Genomic DNA, 16090 nt, shown 5'->3' on the forward strand with positions numbered 1-16090 from the left:
CCTGTGCTGTGCCTTCCTCGCAGGAATGGTCAGGCTCTCCGACCTCAGACCCACGGCTCAGAATCCCAGGCCCCCCAAGAGCACGGCGGCCCTGCCGGACGATCTCATCACGCAGCGGGAGGAGCCGGCCGCGGAGGAGGCGGAGGAGCAGGGCGAGGCGGAGGAGCAGGAGGCCGAGGTCCCCGAGAGCCGGCCCCGGAGGCGGAGGCCCGCGCGGCTGCCCGAGCCGGAGGAGAAGGTCCGAGCCAAGAGGCAGAAGGACTTCGATTTGTCAGAACAGATGGAGTCCAGCGATGAGGAGAGCCAGAGGAGAGAGAGAACGCGAGCCACAGAGGAGCCCTGGACTCAGAACCAACAGAAACTTCTGGAATTAGCCTTGCAGCAGTACCCAAAGGGATCCTCTGAGCGCTGGGACAAGATAGCCAAGTGCGTCCCGTCTAAGACTAAGGTGGGTGAAGCCAGAAGGAGGGCCCTGCCCTGGTTCGAGAATACACGGAAGTCGCTGTAGCCCGTTCTGTCCGATTTCCCTGTTATCCTGTGTATCCACCTGATCTCTTACGTACCAGTTATCTTCCAGTAGATTCCTCCTGAGCACCGATTGATGAGTATAAATGAGGTCAAGAGGCTAAATTTAATCCTTATACAGACGTTTAATCCTTACACAGTTATTTTTTTCTGAGTGAAAACTCCACGTATAATGTAAACTCCCCGCACAACCACCCTGCCATCTTCTGGAACATTCCCGGGCAGGTGGAGAGAGCAGAGAGCAGCAGGGGACGGCCAGGCGGGGCCCCCTCGTGGCTGTGAGGGCCCGGGGAGCCTCCAGCGTCAGCAGGCAGATTCTGAGGGTTCCGTACAGTCCCGAGATGGTGTGGCAGACGTGTTACCATGGTCGCCAGTTCCGCCAGTAAGTTCCCCTGGACGCCACGGCAGCGCCTGCGGACCAGAGGCTGGGAGGAGGGCCGGGCAGGTGGGTGAGAGGAGGCGAGAGGCCGACGTCGGGATCCAGCCTGTCCTCTGCAGCACGGTTTGCAGTAGCCCTTCCTCCCTGTCCGCAGCTCTTCGTATCTGCCTCACCACCTCTGCAGGTCCCGGCTCGGAGGGCAGGCGGGCATCCCCTGCGGAAAGTCAGGCCCCCGCCGCGGCCTCTGCCTTCTGCTCCACCCGGCGCAGCTGTAGCGCCTCCCTGGGTGTCTTTCCAACGCGGGCCTTTCCTGACACACACAGCCTCCTGGGCTTCTTTCCTTGTAGCCAGGCTCTTCGTCTGAGGTGCCAGGATCACTGAGAAATCAAAAGAATGCATCTCTTCTGCCTTCTGTGCCTCCCACTCAGTAGCCTGTGGGCACATTGATGTTCATTTACATTCTTCTTTTTTTTTAATTGAAATTCGATGTTGGAAAATCTAGCTCGTGGCCATGAATGTCCCCGTGTGTGCAGGTCTAGTTATCTATCACCTACTTTAAAATGATGAAGTTGAGAATTCCCGGGGAGAAAAATAAACCATTAGCAGTGGATCTATTCGAGAAACACAGATCCTCCCAGCCCCTCCAACTGGTTTGCCAGAAGTAATTATTTTCCCCGAGTTTCTCTAGCATCTGTCAGGACACAGGCATTTACATGTGTGATGAATCGGCACTGGCTTAAAATGAAGCCTGGATTCCTAGGGCAGGAGCGCTCGAGACGCACTGCCTCAGGGTCTGGAAACCTTCCTGCTTCCAGGAGGAATGAGCAGCCCATCCTGCACATGTTCCCTTTAAGCCTTGACCTTAGAACCAGGGCCCACTTCCTGCTGAGTGACTCCTCCGGGCAGGCCTGCTGCTCGGGGTCCCCGTGACCCCAGCGAAGTGGTGGCCGAGCTCGCTGTCACTCTGCACCACACAGCACAGCTGTCGGAGAAAGGCTGATATCTTAGGCAGGTGGTCTTTGGGGATGCAGAAGAGGCACTTACTAGAAGGTTCTCCCAGAACACTGCTGAGCCGAAACCCCAGGAAGAGAACGAACACCCATTCTTTGTCGAGGGCAGCTGATAAAGTCACCTGCTGCAGACCAGAAGCCAGTTTGCATGTGGCTTTAAGTTAGGGAAGGCTCGCGGTGCTCTTGGGGTCTTTTTGAACAGAAACAGGGCGGATTCAGGCACTTAGGTAAACGGGAGAGCAGCCAGGCCGGTCCGCTGCTTCGCCAGGGTGACAGGCAGCTGGGTCTGAAGCCGCTGCTTCTGTAGCCTGATAGGCTGGACGGTCTCGATGGGAAGGGGATGGGCGAACCAGAGGAAGAGCTGGCATCGCCAGCGGTGTCCCCTGGGGCTGGGCCCTCATGGCCGCCTGGGGAGAGGCAAATGGTAATAATACTAATAGGATGCCTGCCCCCCTCCCCAGGTTCTCGGTTTCTCAAGTCCCTGAGGCCTCCAGTGAGCTGAAAGTCACCACGGTCTCGGCCCCTCCCCCAGGGTTCACCCCACCCCATCCCCACCCTGGTTCACCCAGGAAATGCCAGGCACACAGGAAAGCCCTTGATCAGAGCTGGGCACGGCAGGCTCGCCCCACGAGGGTCACACTGATTGTGGAAGTAACTGTCCCCTCTCTCCCTCTCTCCCTGCAGGAAGACTGTATCGCTAGATACAAGCTGCTGGTTGAACTGGTCCAAAAGAAAAAACAAGCTAAAAGCTGAATCCTCTGGAAGATGATGTTTACCTTTATTTTCTGAAATGATTATTTTAAAAATCTTATGCAGAAATTTGCATTTTGTACCTCAGTATTTCTATACGTCATGTGCCTTAGTAAAAAAAAACAAACAAAAAAAACACAAAATTTAAAATAAATGTGCTACATTGTTTAAACAAATACTGTGTTAAAGGAGAAAAAAATGGATTTGGGTATTTTATAAGTTATTTTCTCTCATCACTGCCAAGTTTAATTTCTTGAGGGAACAAACTGAATAGTGCTTTCTAACAGGCTTTATTATTATTATTGTTGTTGTTGTTTAGGGCCACACTAGCAGCATATGGAGGTTCCCAGGCTAGGGGTCGAATCGGAGCCGGAGCCCCCGGCCTACGCCAGAGCCACAGCAACGCGGGATCCGAGCCGCGTCTGCAACCTACACCACAGCTCACAGCAACGCCGGATCCTTAACCCACTGAACAAGGCCAGGGATTGAACCCGCAACCTCATGGTTCCTGGTGGGACTCGTTTCACTGCGGCACAACGGGAACTCCAACAGGCTTTCTAGTAGCACTTTCTAACATAAATGTCTGATTTTGAAGGAACATACGAGTGAGCCAATGTGTAAGAATTAAAACATAATATGTTTCTCTGACCAGAGGTCACACCAGATGCTGGTGTTTGGGGAAAAAAAACGAGCTTGTTGTGGGGCCAGCTGGCTGGGAACAGTGTGGGGTCATCTTAACTGCATGTACGTGCATCCATTATTTGTATCCAGAAAAAAAGAAGCCTAAGCGCACAAGGATGTAGGTAGTGAACGCTAAGCCTGAGAGGTTTGGTAGCAACGCACCCCCGACAGGCAGCATTTCCGGAGAACCTATAGACAAGGTTTTAGGAACTGATGACACTGAGTCCCACTTTCAACACCTAAGTGAACATCACAATTTTGTGCTGTTGATCTCGTCGCTTTTTGCTTTTTAGGGCCACACCCACAACACGTGGAGATTCCCAGGCCAGGGGTCAAAATGGAGCTACAGCTGCTGGCCTACCCCACAGCCACAGCAATGCAGGATCCAAGCCAAGTCTGCGACCAACACCCCAGCTCACGGCAACGCTGGATCCTTACCCCACTGAGCAAGGCCAGGGATCGAGCCTGTGTCCTCACGGGTACTGGTCGGATTCATTTCCACTGTGCCACACCAGGAACTCCTGTTAATTTTGGTTGAACCACCATCATCTGACGGGCGTTCCTTTTTAAATCTGTCCTTTGCTCAGGGCTTGGAAGTAGTTTTTGCTAAGATGCAAATCACCTAAACGTGAAAACCATCAAGATCACAAGAACACACTTCAGGGAGGTGACTTGATAACATATCTATACAGACGTCATTTTTCTCTAAGGATTGACCTGAGGTTAGTTCCCCAGAGCAGGTTCAGGTGCTGCCACCACCGGCTCCATAACCTTCCAGCCAGAGGAGGACACACGTGGCCCAGGTAAGCCCTGGCCCTGTCCCCCATGCCCTCCTCCAATGCTTTGGGGCCCTGCCACCTCGGAGACAGCAAAAAGGACATGGAGAAACAGCACGTTACCCCCAACCGGCTCCAAGTCATTGCCTTCATGACCTGAGTGTTCGGGTAGCAGCTCCCTCCAGCCTGCCTGGCCCGCAGGTCAGAGCTGGCGCTGTCCTGGTCACCATCTTCTTCCCTCTAAGAACAGACCGAAGCCTGTCACAGGTGGTACCAGGGCCATCAGCTTCTCCCCCAGAACTTTCTCCCAGAACCGGTGGGGCTATGAGGTCCTTGCTGTGCATCCCTTGGGACGTCTCAGAAGCGAGAGCTGGTGCGGAGGGGAAGGAAGGGAGTGTTCTGGCCGCTTTCTGGGCCCGGGGCCGTCCTGCCTCGAGGCCGGCCAGGGCTGCTCTGCGGCACCCATCCCCGAAATCGCCCTTGGCAAAACCGACGGCCTTGGAACTGGGCTTCTGTGCATACACTCCCGATCCCATGACAAGTCTCCGGGGCTTCCAAGGCCAGAGATGCCTTAAGTACAGTTTACACTGAAATGCTCTCATTGGCCTCCTGGCCTCGTCTTTTGCAGGCTCACTAAGGAGGAGTCTCCAGCACGGTGTTTATTTGATGACTGTCCCCACCACCAGCCACTTTAAAGAAACCACAAGAGGCCCTTTCTGCATGGCCTGCCCTATTCGGACCCACAGCTGCTGAGCTTTGTAGACGGGGGACAAGTGGGAGGGGAGGGCTCACAAGGCCCATGGGCATCAGTCTGAGCAAGGTCACGGTCGAGAAGGCAGGGACACCTCCACAAGGGGCTCCCGACACAGGTCACAGGGACCAGCACAGCCCCCCTCTTCTTCCTGACTCCCCACCCTTCAAAAGCCCGCCTTGGGACCTTATTTGAAGCTGTGTGACCTCAGGGCCCGCGTTCTGTCGGACTCCTTGCCTGGCAAAGCAGGGAGCAAGCGGAAGCTGCTGCACAGGTTGTCAGCATGACCATCTGGCTTTTTGAAAACGATAAATGTTTTTTTCTACCTGACCGTCCAGGCTTACTGTTACCATCATTTTCGTATGGTGGCTGCTGATGCAGGTGGCAGGTTTGAAGGACCACTGGCCTCACTCATTTGAGCCCTCGCAGGCTGGCGTTCCTAGCCTGGGCCCGGGAGTCTGGGACCCCCTGCGAAAGATATGTGAAGTCCTCTTCTCTTGGCTCCACAGTGTTCATCAGGTGCCCCGAGCAGGTCACAGCCTCCTCGCTACTGGCGCAGCCCAGGGGGCCCGTGTGATACAAGAATCCTCAGACGTGGCCTCAGACCAAGAACCTCTCGTTTCCTCGGAGTCCCCACCGGACTCAGACCCCAGCAGATGGCGGCTCCCGCTGGGCTGGGAGAGCCCGGCCGCCTGCGCACCCTCCCTGCCTCTGCTCCTTTATCTCCGCAGGGCTTGACCTTCTCCACCGGCGTGGAGCCACACAGCCGGTCCTTCGCAACACTGGACGATTCCCCAGGCGTCCTCACGAACCCCTGCCCGACTGTTCCAGCAGGTTCCTGCCCAGCAGCCCACCGCGCGGAAGTTTCCAGCGGATGACCTGGTTCTTCCGTGCAATTTGCTGAGGGTTCTGCCTGGGGGCCTTGTCTCCTTGATGGACCTACAGACGCTGGGACGCTTCCTGACCCCACAAGGGGAGATCCCTTTCGACTGGAATGTTGCCGCCCGTGGCCGTCTCTTGTCCTGATTCTCTGCTCATCATGAGTGGCCTTTCCCGTGGAGGTCCTGGACGCCTTAAAAATGCCCCTTGCCTCTTGGTGTGTGCCAGCCCCACCCCCCCAGACCAAGTCCTCCCACCCCTTTGAAAGTGGAGAACCTGTCCTTTTAACATGCCAGCTCATCAACCCTGCTTACATCCACAGGGTGTTTGCTCTCGCAGCTGTTTGTCTTAGCAGTTGGGTTTCTTCCTAAGACTGAACTGGCAGAGTTTAACTCGTGATGTTCTATACACACGGGGTGACCACACGCCTCAAGTGGCCCAGGGCAGTCCCCGTTGGTACTTGTCTCTGTACCCAGTTTGGACGGCACGTTACACAGACACCCGGTACGTGAGGGGTTGCTAGAGCATGATCCTCTCAGGCCCTGGAGAGACACTACGCCCCCCACATGGCCGTGAGGCTTCTGCAATTATTTTGCCCCTTCTTGGCTGAGAAAACCCAAGGACAGAGCTCCTCCTGGGGCACAGGGACACCCCGAGTCAGCGCCCCCGCCCCTGGCCCTAGGGCTGCGACAGACCTCCTGGCACCTGAGCCGCCCTGCTGTTCCACCTGTAGCTGGAGCAGAGCGCTGGGAAGCCCCCCTGTCTTGGCAGACGTCCCAGCCTCCTGTCTGAATAAACTGCCTGGCCTTCACCCTTCGACTTTATTCATTGGGGAGCTAAATTAACACGCTGTAAAACTGAGCGGCCGCAATTACTTTCCTCTGGTCTGGGGGAGAAAAGAATGGCTTCTTATAGAACAGAAAAAAGGAAACCACTTTAGCAATCTGATTCCCCGGGGGCGAAGCTACTGGTGTCTCAGAGAGCAGTGTCCAAAGAGAGCTGGGGCCGGCCCAGTGCCTTCACCTCCCCACGTGCAGGGCTGTGAGCGGGGCGAGCCCGCCTCCCTCCTCCACCCCCGGCACCTCAGGTGCAGCTGCCTTCCCCAGCCCCTCCGGCCTCACTCCCGAAGCTGCTCCCAGAGTGAAGGAAGAGACCCCACGTTATTCTATAGGGAACTCTGCTCACCGCTGGCCTCCCCCACCTGTAATGAGCCAGGAGCATGACAGTCAGCAGCTCCGGGGTTGTTAAGAGGAATGTGGTTCAATTAAGCCTATCTTTGGTTAGCCCAGTTTCAAAAAGAAATCCTACTTTTACAAAATGAAATGGAGAAAGATTTGAGTGGCAGTCAGTGGGTCATTTTTTTTTTAATTGAAGTATAGTTGATTTACAGTGTTGTGTTAGTTTCTGGTGCACAGAAAGTCATTCCCTTGTACATATATATAGTCTTTTTCATATTCTCCATCATGTTTTATCACAGGATATCGAATCTAGTTTCCTGTACTGTACAGTGGGACCCTGTTGTTTATGTATTTTGTATAGAGTAGTTTGCACCTGCTAATCCCAAACTCCTAAGTTATCCCTATTGTCCTCCCCTTTGGTAACCTTGAGTTTATTTTCGGTGTCTGAGAGAGTCATCTTTTAAATCTGTACGTCTTAAGTTACAAAGGAAAATGATCAATTTCTGCCATGTTTTCTTTTATTGCTACTCAAAAAAAAATTTTTTGTAAAATTGAAGATAAAATACCAAATTGTTTATCCTAAATTATCCTAATTCCAATCTGTCTCACCAAGGGTGTTCCTGCAGTGACTCTAGGAGGCTGACCCAGCTGGTCTCCTATTTTCAGAGGCTTGGGTAAGAAATCCTGTCTTTGGCTAAACTGAGATCTGTTAAAACTGGAATGGAAGAAACTGGTGTGGAAATGTCTGCCCAGGCCTGTCTTTACTAACAGGAGAGAGGAGGATTCCGGGCTGGAATGCGACAGGATGTAAATCTCAATGAGGAACCCACCCTCGCTTTAATCCTGGCACCCTGCTGGGCACCAGCTCCGAGCAGCAGCAGGGCCGCGGGAGGCCTGCCTGTGGTGCTTTGACCGCGGAGCTGCCCTCCGTCCCCAGTAAGACCAGGAGCACGCGCGGACGGCTGCGATTAAAGTGTCACAGCCTCGTCCGGACGAACAAGGCTGCTGACCCACGGCTGGGAGAGGCAGGTCCTTGAACAGCCGCCAGGCCCGCAGCAGGCGCTGCCCTCCGCCGGCCTCGGAAGCTGCGGGCCCGGGCAGGGGGTCCCTCCCGGGAGGGCAGAGGGCCCGGGAAGGGCCAGGAGAGCCGCCTGAGGGTCATCGCGCCCCCAGCACCCAGTTCCGAGCCCCACCCCACGCTCCGCCGACAGTGGCCCGGCCGCGAGGCTGCGGAGAAAACATGCACCTTATTTTGTTCAAAGCCTCCTCTGCCCGCGAAGAGTTCAGCTGCGGAAGCACCTGCCCGCGCTCGCTCCGGGAGGAGAGCAGAACAGCAAGAGCAGCGGCGGTGCCAAAAATGTAAAATCTCCTAATTAATCCGTCTGCTTGTTGAGTGAGCCAAGCGAGAACAGCAGATGCATCAATCAGAATTTGAGGGAAACCAAATTAACTCCATCAGCGAAAAAGTGAACGTCTTGCTTTAAACTTCGGAAGGCCCAGCACAGCCCACACGCTGCGCCCTCGCCGCTCTCGCGCAGCAGCATCCCTGACCTCCGGCCCCTGCCCCTCGCGCCACCCTCCCCGCTCCCACTCCGGCTCCCGCTCCCGCAGGTTGGATCTTCAGCACGGACGGCCAGGGCCGGCGTCAGCGTGCATCTCTGGGCGGCCTCAGGATTTTATGGAATGCAGTGGGTGTAATTCAACAGAACAGGGAGCTCTCCCTGCCGCCGCCGCTTTATCTTCCCACTGCCTTTCAAGCCTTTCAAGCCTTGGGGTCCCCAAGGGCCTGCCTCCGGCGCCCCTCCTCGCGGGGGCGGCCCGCGCCACCTGCATGGTGGATCAGCATCCTGGCCCCGACCCACCATCCTCTCCGGCCCGGGAGCCCAGTGCTCCCCTCGGGTCTCCAATCAGAGCACAGACGTGGCGACGGCCTCCCTGGGGCCCCCCGGCCCGGAAAGCAGAGGTTGGAAGTCCCCCCACAGGGCTGAGAGGCAGGCGCACACACATCTCCAGCCCAGAGCCAGCCTCGGGGTCTGCCAGTTCCTTGACCCTAAAAGCCTCCACTTGGTTGAAACACGCCTGCTGGTTCCTCCCCCTGCTACGGGCCTTCCCGTCCACACGGCTCATCTGAACCTTCGAGCCAGGCCAGGTCGGTTCCCAGCCCCACCGCGTGGTTGGCCGCCGGGACTCAAGGGCATTTCCAAGGCCCCGCCTGGCCGCCAGCCTCCCCTGGGGCGGCGCCTGGGCTGCAGACTGGGAGTCAAGGCGCAGCCAAGTCTTCGATCTTTCGGAAAAGATCGTCATTTGAAAATTATATTAACGCCAGCACCTAACAGCGTCATCAGCCCCGAAGGTGGATGTACAGGTGACAGTTCCGGTTGCTCTGGGAGGCCGGTGGCCCGAGGCAGCCCGAGGCCTGAGAGACTAGGTTGTCACGGCTGCAGGGATGGATCAGAGCCTCCCCTGTTCCTGAGGACAGACTGGCCAAGCCCAACCAAAGCCACAGCAGGACGCTCACAGAAGACTTTAGGGAACTTACAGGACTGTAAACATCCGGGTAGGAAAGACAGCTCTTTCCTTTGATGCCAATAACAAGGTGAGGGATGGGCCTGCAAGCGGAGGAGGCCACCCAAATTCTTAACAGGGAAACTTATTTGAAAACCCTAATGGCTTCCAAATGTCTACAAAAGTTCACAACTATTTCACTGGAAAGACCTGGTTGAATTTATACCAAAAGTTGGTGTCACTGAAGTACGGTTCATTTTCAGTGAGTAAAAACAGAGTATTTGTCTCATTCGGAGTTGCCAGTTTCAGAAGTCCATCCCCTACTGTGAAAAGCAAAATCACATTTCTTTGTAAGGCACCTCTGCCTCCAATGCCAAGGGCCTCTGCCGCCACCCTGGGGGAGCACCCAGGTATAGCAACCATCCTGTCTTCTGCGTGGTGGATGGAGAGCTTAAGAAAACACCCTGGTGACTTGTTTTCTCAGCACCTGCACCCAGGGCCTGCTGCACCACAGCTGAGCACACCCCCATGGCCCTTCTGCACCGAAATCCAGACAGGAAGCAGCCCCGGCCCCCCATGTCCATGCAGAGCCCCCCCTTCTCAAGGCCTGTGCTGGGCAACGAGCAGCAGCTGCTCAGAAACTTGTCCGAGCAAAGCTCAACCGCAGGGACCCACAGAGCAGCAGCCCAGCTGCCCCTCATGGCGGGTGATGAGGCTGCCCAGCACCTCAGGTGAGTAAGAAAAGCGACCAAAGCCTATGGCGTCACACCAGGACGCTGCCACAGTAAGACAAATGACACGTTTAAGAAATGAAAAGGTGGAGTTCCTGTTGTGGCTCAGTGGTTAACGAATCCGATTAGGAGCCATGAGGTTGCGGGTTCAATCCGTGGCCTCGCTCAGTGGGTTAAGGATCTGGCGTTGCCCTGAGCTGTGAGGTTGGATCCTGCATTGTGTGGCTCTGGCGTAGGCGGGCAGCTGCAGCTCCGATTAGACCCCTGGCCTGGGAACTTCCATATGCCTCGGGTTCAGCCCTAGCAAAGACCAAAAAAAGGAAAAAAGAAGAAAAAAAAGGTGCACGGCCAGGTAGTGTTCTGCGTGAGTACACAACTAGGTGAGAGTGAAAACTGAGGAAGCCTGTCCTTCTGGAGGAAGGCTAGTCCTCAGCCTTGGGAGAGACAAGACTTTCCAGAATCAGATAATTATTTTCCATTCATGCATCAAAAAGGAAGTCACCTCAGGAACCTAAATTTCGCTCTTTAAGAAAGTTAAAAGCCTAGACCAGTGTTCCTTGTTTATACAGTGCTTAATTACTGAGGAGCCAGTTACACAGCTCAGCATGTTCTGGTTCAATTAAGTCTGGGCTAAAGGCTGACCACTTGCAAGGCCCACAAGTGATCCTGATGCAGGCTGAGACCCAGTGCCACCTGGCAGACTTGGCTTTCTCTGTCCCTGAGAGGCCTCTGGTTAAAGCTAACTATAAACAACCAGAATTTCACCTTTCCCAAGGATGAATACGGCCTCACCGAGTGCTGTAATTCTCACCTGGAATTTATCTTCCTTTTATCTCCACTGAGATTGTTTGCCTGCTGTCTGTGCTGCGGCAGTTTGCAGGGCCTGCTCTGTCATGGGGATGACCCTTGGAGTCGCACACAAAGGGGTTTGTTTGCTCCACACAATGTGCAGTCTACTCCCGCGCAAGTTTAAGTAACTCCAAGATGGAACCACACTGATGCCAACGCACAAGGCGCCCAGGGCCCCTGGAACGAACTGACACAAGGCACCATTGGCTTCAGGGGCTTCCTCTTCTCCAACCAGAAGGGGGGGGAAGCCAGTGGCCCCCACTTAGGAGAGGACGCCCCTAAGAAAATCCTAGACTACGAGGGTGAGGCTGAAGCCCGGCCTGCACCGCAGAGACCAAGACAGGCCTTAGGAGGCGGTAAGAGGAGCGGCTCCACCTGCCCCCGCCGGGCCGCACAGCACCAGGCGGGGGGCTGCGTTTCCCCCGCAGTGGGAAAGAGCCCAGGGTCCCAAGTGGACCTTGAGCCCACCCCAGCACTGCTTCATGGGAACCCCTACTCCAGGGCCCCTCACCACCCCCCGCCGCCAGGGTTCTTAGGGGAACGTGCGGGCGGGCCCTCGACCCCCGGGACCGTGGGGGAGGCGGGGAGGGGCTTCCAGCCACCAGCGCTGGGAAATCTGGGCCGACCGAGCTCCTACCTGTAGAGGCCGGGCGGCAGCCCCGCCAGCAGCTTTGCGCATCCGCAGCGACAAGGCGGCGGCACGTCGGAGCCGGAGCCGGAGCCGGAGCCGGAGCCGGAGCCGGAGCTGGAGCTCGGCTTCCCGCGGCTCAGGCCGGGAGCCCATCCCGGGCCCCGCCCACCGGAGCGCGGCCGGGCCCCGCGGGAGGCGCCTGGGAAGCCAGGTCTCACTCACAGCCCCGCCCACGGCTGAGTGTAGCCCGGGCCCACCTGGGCAGAACCGGCCCGCGCGCCTGGAAAGCTGCACAGGCCGGCAAGGCTGGAGCCGAGTTTGGCAGGCAGAGCTGATCATCTGCCGAGCACATCCAGTGGCCCTGTTCAGCCAAGGACCTTAAGGCGCCAGTGGGCCTGAGCCCAGACCACGACGAAGAGCCTTACCTGTCCTGAAGCCAGTCCTCCCACTCCTCCCGGGCAGGGGAACTCATTTGCCGCCTCCCCCACTACTGAATACAGCTGCCTGCCCTCAGCCGCAGGGAGCCTTGCCCAGGGCACATGGGAAGCTGTGTAGCCCGTCCCTGAGCCCTGCCTGCGGTGGCACTTAACTAAGGGAGCACAGCCTGTGCCGCCGAGTCAGCAGAGCGCCACCAGGGGCCCCTGTCTGATCAGGGAATTCAGTGCACAGTCTGGCCTAACCAGGGCCCCCCAACAACGAGCTTACAAACCCTGGGTCCCATACTGCCGCTAAGGACCACGGAGGAAAACTAGGTGAGAGCCCAGGTGTAGTACCCAGTCCTGCCTGTCTAATAAATAAACCTGACCAGAAAGCCCAGGCGACAGCAAACCTCACACAGACAGGGAAACAAGCCGGCGGTCCCAGCCAGTGCTCTCAGCAGAACCACCACCCCTCCCCCACCCCTCCGGGCTTACACCCAAAGAGACCCTGATACAGGGGTCATGGTGTAGGTCACAGCTCTGGCTCACATTCGATCCCTGGCCCCAGAACTTCCAAAAAAAGAAAAATAAATCTGTAATTACACAAAAGAACATGATAGAAAAATCAAAGCATACCAAAGCATACTTGTACCCCAAGACATCAATACAGAGTGAAAGACAGCAGGATAAGGAACAAGGAACAGTGGGTCTACAAAACAGCCAGAAAACAATGAACACAATAGCAACAGCAAGTCCATACCTATCAGTAATTACTTTAAACATAAATAAATTCTCCCATCAAAATTAAAAGAATGGCTGAATGGATTCAAAAAACAAACATAATCCAGCAATACCACTGCCTACAAGAGACTTATGTTCACCTATAAGACATAATTAACTGAGAGTGATGGAAACTGTTCAAGCATCAGTAACCAGAAAGCACGGAGAGGCAGCTATACTTATATATCCGACAAAATACACTTTAAACTGGAAATCATAAAAAGAGGTAAAGAAGGTCATTAGATAATGATAAGGGGTCAATCCATAAAGATACAACAACAAACTGAAAAAGACAATCTACAGAATGAGACAAAACATTTGCAAATTATATATCTGATAAGGGATAAACATCCAAAATACATAAAGAACTCATACAACTAAATAGAAAAAAACAAATAATCCAATTTAAAAATGGGCAGAGGACCTCAACATTTTTCCAAAGAAGATTATACAAATGGCCAACAGCTACATGAAAATTCATTTGAAAAGTTGCTCGACATCACTAATCAGCAGGGAAATGCAAATCAAAACCACAATGAGGTCTCTCACCTCATGCCTGTCAGAATGGCTATTATCAAACTACCATCCAATCCAGCAATCTCACTTCTAGGAACATATACAAAGAGAACAAAAACACTTACGTCAAAGAGGTATCTATCCTCCTGTGTGTCACAGCAGCATTATTCACAATAGCCAAGATATGGAAACAACCTACATGTCCATGAATGGACGAAGTTGTTGTGGTATACATGTATATAGTATGTGTGTCTGTGTATATACATGACACATATATACATGTGATGTATGATGGAATATTATTCAGCTATCAAAAGGGAAAGCCTGCTATTGTGACAACATGGATGGACCGTGAAGGTCCTTAAGTCAGATGGAGAAAGACAAGTACTGCATAACTTCATTTGTGGAATCAATTTCAAAAAAGAAAAAGTAAGAAAACTCTAACAGAAAAGAGGCAAGGGGTGAGGGAGACAAAATGGATGAAGGTGATCAGAAGGTACAAATTTCCAATTATAAATTAAGTACTGGGGCTGGAATGTACAATTTGATGACTACAGTTAACTCTGCTGTACATGGTACAAAGGAAAGTTAAGAGAGTAAATTCTAAGACTTCTTTTCTCATCTCTAGAAAAAAACCTTTCTTGTCTGAGATGATGGATACTAACTTATTGTGGCAATCAGTTCACAATATATGCAAGTCAAATTATTAGGCTCTACACTTTAAACTTACACAGTGCTGTATGTCAACTGTAGATTAATAAAACCGGAAGAAAGAATGGCACAGAGTTATAAACATTATTAAATTTTATTAACAAAAACTTTGTACATTTTCTTTAATACATGTGGAATTTTACATCTAAGTAAAATAACAACACATTCAAAATTTACCATTTATACAAATTGTTACAGAATAACAACCAGCGGGTTAAATAAGTAAAATAAACCACACCGATTTTTTTTTAATTATCTACAAAACATCTGATTTTCTTTAAAATTCCCCTGAACATATAAAAATAAATTAATTTTACTTTTCAATTAAATCTACCAATTAGAAATATTACAAATCAAAATATCAATGTTATCTTATGAATTTTTCACAATACAAAACAGATTCACAAAACCTTATTTACAGAAATGAGGTAAGAACTGTGCAATGTTTAACCAAGAGACATATTGCAGAATTAACATGTTCTTCCAGCTAAGTACACAGTGGAGGTCTAATTACAGCTGGGTCTTTTCCACTAATAATTCACACATTTAAGAATAGTTCAATGATTACATCCCCAATTGTTTAATTCATACTCTGCCGTACTGTCACACCAGGAGTGAGGCTCCCCAACGTGGAAGGGCTGTAATACAGATTTCACCTGTTTCAGGAACTGTAGTGGCGGGTTTATTGTCTTTTGTTTGCTTGAAATCATTGTCAATAATGGGAAGTTGTCTAACTTAAGAAAAAAAAGAAAATGCTTACCAAATCCACTCGTTTTTCTTGTGACTCATTAGTGGATAAATACCCAGAAACAGTTTTGCCTGAGCTATCTAGAGTGGCATAGAATGTTTTTTAATAAAGGCAGAACCATGGGGAAGGCTGCGGGTGCAACACTGACTACTCCTACTACTTACAAGGACTGACTAGCACAGGCTCAGCCGTCCAGAGCCATTTCAGCACAAGGCAGGTACTAACAGGCACTTGATTCAGGCCAAACCCTACCAGCAGTTTCACTTTGAACTGATCTGGTTCCCCCAGCAGCCTCAGAACTCACTTAACTCAAGGTTTCTTTAAAATATGAGTACGTCTTAACACTAAAGAAAAGGCATTTTAGCAAAAGAAAATTACCTTTAACAGAAGCAGAAATCTGTCATCCTAACTGGATTACCAAAATTGGCCAAATCCCATTAGAAAGGAAATTTTTATAACAAAGATTGCCAAGTCCCAGTGGATGACCTATTTATTTGTAATATTTAACCAACAAAACTCCAGTAGAAGAAATTAGACAGTTCCTTGAAATTTGTTTTAAGATCTGACTCACAGAGCAAGCATACTGTAACCCAAACAAAAGATCACAGTTCATATTCCAACTTGTACAATAAAATCAAATAGTTTATAAATGGTTAACAAGTCTTTAGTTTTGCTATTCACCTCTCCGATTTATAACAAAATTAGTTGTGCACCAACTATATTAAATTTCTCTTAGGTTGATAAACTCATTGCATGTAAATTATTTCATTGACAAAAGTTAGTTATTAAATTTTCTTTCAAAGTTCAAAAAACCTAGGTGAGGGGTAGGGGATAAAGGAATTCCGTTTCAGTGCAACAAAGCAACAAGAAAATCAATCAAAGCCTCACAAGAATGTTCTTGTGGCGATTCACCCTTTGTCGTGCAGCTAGTTTCTTGTTGCATTTCTTCATAGCTGTGGTTGAAGACTGCCAGGGCAGCAGCCAGATGAAGTGCTAGAACAGCAGGATAGGCAATTTCTAGACGTTTCTCAAATGTCAACTTTTCTCTTGAGCAACAGGCCCAGTTTTATCACTAAGTCTCTGCAGTTAAAACAAAATCAGATGCACATGAGCTAAGTCAATTTCTGGCCCACATTTGAGGAAACCCTCTTAACTGAATTTAAAACTGAGATAAAAGGTGGCAGATATAGTTATTCCTTTTTTCTACAAGTCAGCACGGCTACTTCCAGCATAAGCTAAAGGCATGAATTTACTGGTAAACATTCAGTTGG

The 16090-nt window shown here is 51.8% G+C and overlaps 3 protein-coding genes across 65 annotated transcripts in view; 1 reads left to right on the forward strand and 2 right to left on the reverse strand.

Moving 5' to 3' along the window:
• The window catches only part of DNAJC1 (DnaJ heat shock protein family (Hsp40) member C1), a 198526-nt gene extending 195686 nt beyond the window's left edge, over positions 1 to 2840 (forward strand). For both annotated transcript variants that reach the window (XM_084980403.1, XM_084980404.1), the window contains exons 12-13: positions 24 to 448; positions 2599 to 2840. In XM_084980403.1, coding sequence (XP_084836529.1) covers positions 24 to 448; positions 2599 to 2667 — 494 coding nt within the window. In that variant the 3' untranslated portion in view covers positions 2668 to 2840. The remainder of the gene's footprint in view (positions 1 to 23; positions 449 to 2598) is intronic.
• The window catches only part of LOC146399550 (uncharacterized), a 49059-nt gene extending 36629 nt beyond the window's left edge, over positions 1 to 12430 (reverse strand). For 7 of the 13 annotated variants that reach the window (XM_084980417.1, XM_084980420.1, XM_084980419.1 and 4 more), the window contains exon 1: positions 11652 to 12069. In XM_084980417.1, the coding sequence (XP_084836543.1) occupies positions 11652 to 11984 (333 nt within the window). In that variant the 5' untranslated portion in view covers positions 11985 to 12069. Of the gene's footprint in view, positions 1 to 3783; positions 3968 to 10976; positions 11202 to 11651 lie in introns of all 13 variants that reach the window. The other 6 variants (XM_084980412.1, XM_084980414.1, XM_084980415.1 and 3 more) reach the window with 3 other exon arrangements.
• Positions 12431 to 14146: 1716 nt separating this feature from the next.
• Positions 14147 to 16090, reverse strand: part of MLLT10 (MLLT10 histone lysine methyltransferase DOT1L cofactor) — a 244119-nt gene continuing 242175 nt past the window's right edge. For all 50 annotated transcript variants that reach the window (XM_084980343.1, XM_084980363.1, XM_084980336.1 and 47 more), the window contains one exon: positions 14147 to 15899. In XM_084980343.1, coding sequence (XP_084836469.1) covers positions 15855 to 15899 — 45 coding nt within the window. In that variant the 3' untranslated portion in view covers positions 14147 to 15854. The remainder of the gene's footprint in view (positions 15900 to 16090) is intronic.

Source organism: Sus scrofa, chromosome 10 (genome assembly GCF_054392235.1).
Source record: "Sus scrofa isolate SSC_HxYL_T2T_F1_AM1 chromosome 10, Sscrofa_HxYL_maternal_Yorkshire_Landrace_v2.0, whole genome shotgun sequence".
NCBI classification, from domain to species: Eukaryota; Metazoa; Chordata; class Mammalia; order Artiodactyla; family Suidae; genus Sus; species Sus scrofa.